This window comes from Stenella coeruleoalba (genome assembly GCF_951394435.1).
Source record: "Stenella coeruleoalba genome assembly, chromosome: 8".
Lineage (NCBI taxonomy): Eukaryota > Metazoa > Chordata > Mammalia > Artiodactyla > Delphinidae > Stenella > Stenella coeruleoalba.
Window position 1 is genome coordinate 35,660,142 of NC_137154.1, and position 6,000 is coordinate 35,666,141.

The following is a 6,000-nucleotide window of genomic DNA, read 5'->3' on the forward strand; positions in this document are numbered from 1 at the left end:
TAAACCAGGGCTCTTGCTTTATCCTCTCCTGAATGGGTTTTCGAGAAAGATGTAGATTGCGCAATCTTTCTCTTTTGCTGCTGGGAGGGAGGAAGCGAGCTCTCCACCCGCGCCGCGAAGGGGCCCGGAGCTGCAGTGCGGACGAGGTTGCCTACCCTCCCAGCGTCCGGCTCCCTGCGCAGCCCAACACTTCGCAGATTGCAGATCGCAGATCCCGGGCGAGCAAAGCACGGACCCTTTTGACTTGTCCAGCAGGGAGAGCAGCAGGGCTGCAAAGTTGCCGCACTCCCTGGACTGGAACTCCCTCCCCACCCTCAACCTGAGTGCCCGCCCCCTTTCCTGGTACTGTAAAGCTTAACACGGCACCCTGGTCTGGGGACTCCCTGCAGAGAACCAAGGGGTAACACGGCTGGGGCGCCCGTATGTGTGTGGCCAGCATGCGTTCTTCTGTTTCCGGGGCACCCCTGATTGCGAACGCTCTGCGCTCCTCATAAATACTTGTCAACGTGTCCTAATTTGGAATTAGGGGGAGGGTATTAACATATTTTTCCGTTTTCATCATCACGTGGGGCTGCATCTGTCCCTTGTCCCTGTGCCTGGAGCGCACCGAGAGACCAAAATCAAAAAACAAAACCAACCAAACAAACAAACTTAAGCTGCCTAACCCGATGGAGTGAGGGGCGCAGCTCTGGTCTCCTTGGTCCAGTTGAGAAGCTGTGAAAGGGAATCCTGGGTGCAAATTCCTATTCCTAGAGGGGGTTTGACTTGTCACTTTAGCCCCGCTTTGCAAAGGAGACCGTGAATGTGCCGGGTCCCTCCTCGGTGGGCAGGGGAGAGGATCCTAGAGGCCTAACTGGCGTCCTCCCCATTGTAGAAACGGTTTTCCTTCCACCCAGTGAGGACAAATGAAACGGAAACCGTTTTTGCAAAACGATTTTTGCTAAAGTCAGAATATGCCCTGCTTGTGCCCATGAGGATGTGTGTGGCGGGGTGCTTCTAATAGATTTTCAACAGCACAACCCCCAGCCCCTCTCTTCTCCCCACTCCTGGTTCGCCTGCATCCTGCGTTCTGCACGACCCAAGCGCCCATTCCCAAAGTCTCCTATGTAGGCTCGGATTTCCAGGTTATGATCTTAAAGCCTCCTTAATTCAGCGTCCAGGATCGCACAGCTCCTGGCTCTAAAGTTGTTTAAGTGTGGGGAGTGTGTCGGGTACCGAAATACCTGTGGGCTAAATTAGGATTTGAACTTCCCTGCACCAAGGCTCAGTTGAATCAGGGCCCAGCCCCCCAAGCTGGACCAGTGAGGAAGCGTGCGGACCCATCTCTTCTCTGAGCTCCATCTCCAGACAAAAGCCTCCTGGATCTAGTGCCAACCTCTTTCAATAGCTCCTGCCCTCCGGCTTCACACGGATGCCCACAGGGGACGAATTGGAGTGTGAAGAGGCTGCTCTGAGCCTCCCCTCTCAGCCTCGGTCCCCGTCCCAGGGCTCTGTGTCACCCCCCAACCCACAAGTGCCCGCCCCGCCACGCCGCAGGCGGAAAGAGCGGAAAAGCCATACCTCCCCCGTTCTGGAAGGCCAGGTAGGGAAACCTCCAGACATTGCCCAGCCCTACTGCATACCCCACCATGGACAGGATGAAGTCCAGTTTGCTGGACCAGTTCCCTCGGGCCTTATTCTCATCCCCTTGCTCGTCCTCCTGGGGGCGGAAAAGCACATGGTCGGATACCAGCCCCGGGGAAGGTCTGCAAGCAGGCCCCATTCCGCCCCTCCCCCACTGCTGAGGATCCTTCCCAGCAAGCAGGCCCCCACTTTTCAACCGAGGATGCATCGGCAAGCAGGACCCCAATTCTGAAGAGAGGATGCATCTACAAGCAGGGCCCTGACCCTTCAACCCTGCAGAGAGTCTGTCAGCAGGAGGCTCCCAGTTCTGATCAGAAGAGCCATCCTAAATAGACTCCTGAACCCCTCTCTCCCTGCAGTCAAATCACACCAGCAAGCAGCTTTCCCCAAACCTTGAACTGTAGGTGGATTGCAAGCAGGTCCCTCCATCCCCAACCCATGACCAAGAGTTCATTTGGCAAGCAGGCCCCCAATGTCATGCCTAGAGTCCCCGGCAAGCAGGTCCCTAACCAGCCCCTCCTCCCAAAATTCCTCACACCCCTTACTCAGCCCTTTCTTTTTTTGGACCCCATGCTAAGGCCAGAAGGAGAGCTGCAATGCCTGAAGCCAGCCAGAGCCCCTGCCTCACTTTCTCTAAAGCCTACGGGCAGGACCTGCCTGGTCAGCTCACTGAAGGGGGCACCTTTCAGCAGTGGGGCAAGGGAGGTGGGAAGGAGAGAGACGCGGGGGTGAAACAACAGGAAGAATGGAGAAACAGACATGCAAAGAGACAGGACATTGAAAACCTTGAGTTCTGGTCGAAACTTTATCGTCCCAGCTGGATAACCCCAGGCAAGCCACTGGCCCTTGCTGAGCTTCTGTGTCCCCATCTGTAAACTGAGGGGCTCAGAATCACTGTCCCCTGAGGCACCCCCCAGCTCCCGCAGTCTCTGGATCTTTGGAGCTCACCTCTCCAAGCTCACACTAAGATGCTTTCTTGGGGCAGTCCCTGGTTCTGGAATGCCTCACTGGAAAGCAGAAAAAACTGGAGGTGAAGCCACCTCAAATAAACTTGGGAAATGTTCAGGACACCTGGACACCACACAAAGCTGCCAGGGACCCAAGTCACCGCACAGCTTCCACCTCCTCAGTCACCCTCCACCTCATTCTAGCAACCTGGCACGTCCACACTGTTCCACAGGCCATGGAGGGTAAAGAAGCAGCTGCCCAAATGGGAAGGAAGTCTTGGGGAGAGAGGAGGAGGGTCGAGGTGGGTGTCAGAAAGGCGAGAATCCGAAAGATGGGCAGAGCTGAAAATAGGCAAAGGCAGGGCTTGATCTATACTGAACATCTTTAATAACCCCACTACACTCCTCCCACACACAGACCACCTCCAGCCACCACCACCCCACTTCAATTCTTCCGGGGCTACGAAGGGTGGGGATTCCAGCCCTTTTGCCGCAGTGCGGAGGTTAAGCAAGGCATGCGGAACAAATTTTCTGCCTCTACCTGAGGTCACACTCTTGGGCACATGCTGTCACTTGCTGTTAATGCACACAGTCAAACGCTCCAGAGGTGAACCCCAAAAGCAAGGGCGAGCGGGAAAGCCTAAGTTTATGTCCATTTCTAGTTATTGTAACAGCTGAGCTCTTGCTGTGTGGGCATGTGTGTGTGTGTGTGTGTGTGTGTGTGTGTGTGTGTACAAACACTAGAGTAACTGAGAAGGGCTATACATACCCTAGATCTCACACAGGCAGATGTTCTGGTTCAAGAGTCCACCACTGGCTACACACGCTTAGCCCTTGAGCCCAGGGGAGGAGAGGAGATAGCAGTAGAGGCAGGCAATGGGAAAGGAAGAGCTAAAGTATGTGAAAGGGGATGGAGGAAAGAAATCAGGGAAGGAGGGAGAGAAACTGGAGGGAGATGGAAGAAGACAAAAGTCCATATGGGAGGGGGGCCTCCAGGAATAGCTGCCTCATCCCTAACTCAGGACTGGGATTTGCTTTGTGGGCTTTTCATGCTTCTGGTTGAGCGTAAAGGATCAAATGCACAGGTGAATCCAGGTTTTTGGGGCCTGAGGCTCATACAATTGAGAGAGGTACTCTAAGAAAATATATATATATATACACAAAGTTAGGTACCAGGTTTTGGAAAATATAGGCTCTGAGGCTTAAACTTCAGTACTGGCCTCATGTAAGCCACCTCTCATCAAATGAGCTCTCATGTGATAAATGTAATTCGCAGTGCAAAGCCTACAGGACTTAAGTGATTATTCCCCCAGGTTTTTCTCTGTATTTTCTTCTCCTTTTTTAAATTAAGAATTGTTTTGGAAAAAAACAAAGACCCAGTCATTAGCAAGAGGGGGTTCTGTCTGCAGAAAGGGGCAAGAATCTAAATGCCTCAACTGCTTAATGAGTCTGCACCTGGATTTCCGCTACCACTGAGGCTGGGAGGGGGCAGGTAGCGGCAGGTCCTGAGGTCGCAGTTCCTCTGGCAGCTTCGCTGCAGCCCTCGCGCCCTGAACTAGTGACCCCAGCGCAGTGCGAGTTTCCGAAGCCCCAAAGCTGCCTCCCGCATCCATCACCTGGCTCTGCCATCCGGTCTCCCCATCAGCACACGTGCACCCGCTTCGGCCTGGCTCGCCTCTCGCGCGGCTGGGGAGCAGAAGGCGGCGCGGCTCGAGCGCGACCTGCTTACCTGGGCGGCAGAGGTGGCCACGCTGCCCGGGAGCACGGACGTGATTCCATCCGTGCCCAGCACCACGGTGCTCTGGCTCATATTCACCCAGCCTACGGCCGGGGTATTGTTCCGCTCCAGGGTGCCCTTGCCCACGCTCACGTTCGCATCCCCCTCCGGGCCGTGCAGGGCCGGAATCTTACAATGCAGCGCGTTGCCGGGCCCGGCGCCCCCTGAAGGAGGGGCGGCCTGCGCGCCGTGCGCCTCGCTCAAGTCCCGCAGAGCCGCCGAGGCCGCCGGCGCCCGCGGGCTACCGAGTTTGCAAGCCCCTACTCCCGGCCGCTCGGCCTCGCAGGCTCGCGCGTCGGGGAAATGGAAAGTTTGGGCGCCGGTGGAAGAGGACCTTGGCACACGCGGCGGCGGCGCGGCGGCGGCCGCGGTAAGCCCCTGCTCCGGGCTCGTCCTGGGTGCGCACGAGCCATCGTGGTGGCCCAGCGCCACCGCCGCCTCCAGGCTGTTGGCTGGTTGTTTATTCATTTCCTTGGGAGCACCGCAATCCTGCAAACATAATGTGAAGTTCGTGCAAAAAAAAAAAAAAAAAAAAAAAGTCACGGCAGCTTTAAAAATACCTGTATCTACCTATAGAGATGTTCACAACTCAGGTCCAGACATAATATCTAGAGAACAAATTGGAATCTGGATTGTTTTTTTCCTTCTCCAAGAAAAACTGTAATCATTATTTCTCAGTCTGTCCGTCTTGTGGATAACTGGATGACATAAAGAAACTAATATTCTCCTCCCTGATAGAAGGTGAACTAAGGAAAGAGGCAGAAATGTTTTTTGGAGGGGGGAGAAGCGGAGGGCGGAAATCACCCTACAGCCATGAGGTCCCTGCCCTCTTTGGATTTCACATCACGACTGTAGAGTGCCCACGTTCCCATCACCATTGTAGAAAGATTCTTTAATTTTCCGCCCCATTTCCTTTGTCATTCAACAATGCACATTGCTTTTTTTTTTTTTTTTTAAATAAGCGATAAACAAGCTGCGGCCACAAAAGCTGATGCCCGGGCACCTGCGAGTGTTTGAGGCCAAATTGGTTGTGCGAATCCCAGCGCTCCAAAGCCCACCCCCGCCCGCCAGGTAGCAAAAGCAAGAATAAGGATAACGACCAAAATAACAGCAACAACAACCCCACAAGAACAGTAATAAACCAGATTTCAAACACAAGGTAGTAACTGGAGTTATCTTACACAACCTACATTCATTTCTAGATTCCCAGATATGTAAAAGAACCTGAGAAGTTTTTTGATCCACTCCCCACGAATAACTATTCACACGAGTTTAATATCCATGCCCCTCCACTGGCTTGGGAACCAAAACTCACGACTAGTTTTCATTTGCTTTCTCCCAATTGAGGTTCAAATGAAAATAACTGTCAGCGGTGTTTTCTCCATCCACTTTCTCCCCGCGTGTTATCTTTCCGGGCTTTGTAAATATTCGTTCCAATAATTACTATTATACTGTAAGAATAATCCTATTACCTTCACCTCAACCACACACCTCTCGTCTAACCTTCTTTCACAAACGCACAGATCAGAACTCTTTAATCTGCACCAAATCTAAGTATCTCAGTTCTAGCCAGCATTCTTATCTCAATAGCCTCTAGGACCCACAGCGGCTCTCTTCAGTACCGGCACCTGGTTTTTCAGCACCAAGGACAGT

The 6,000-nt window shown here is 53.4% G+C and overlaps 1 protein-coding gene across 1 annotated transcript in view; it reads right to left on the reverse strand.

Moving 5' to 3' along the window:
- Positions 1–5,436, reverse strand: part of SLC6A5 (solute carrier family 6 member 5) — a 53,132-nt gene extending 47,696 nt beyond the window's left edge. Inside the window, exons 1-2 of the mRNA XM_079930436.1 lie at positions 4,300–5,436; positions 1,561–1,699 (exon numbers count right to left, since the gene is read on the reverse strand). Of these exons, the coding sequence (XP_079786562.1) occupies positions 1,561–1,699; positions 4,300–4,815 (655 nt within the window). The 5' untranslated portion in view covers positions 4,816–5,436. The remainder of the gene's footprint in view (positions 1–1,560; positions 1,700–4,299) is intronic.
- Positions 5,437–6,000: the final 564 nt, after the last annotated feature.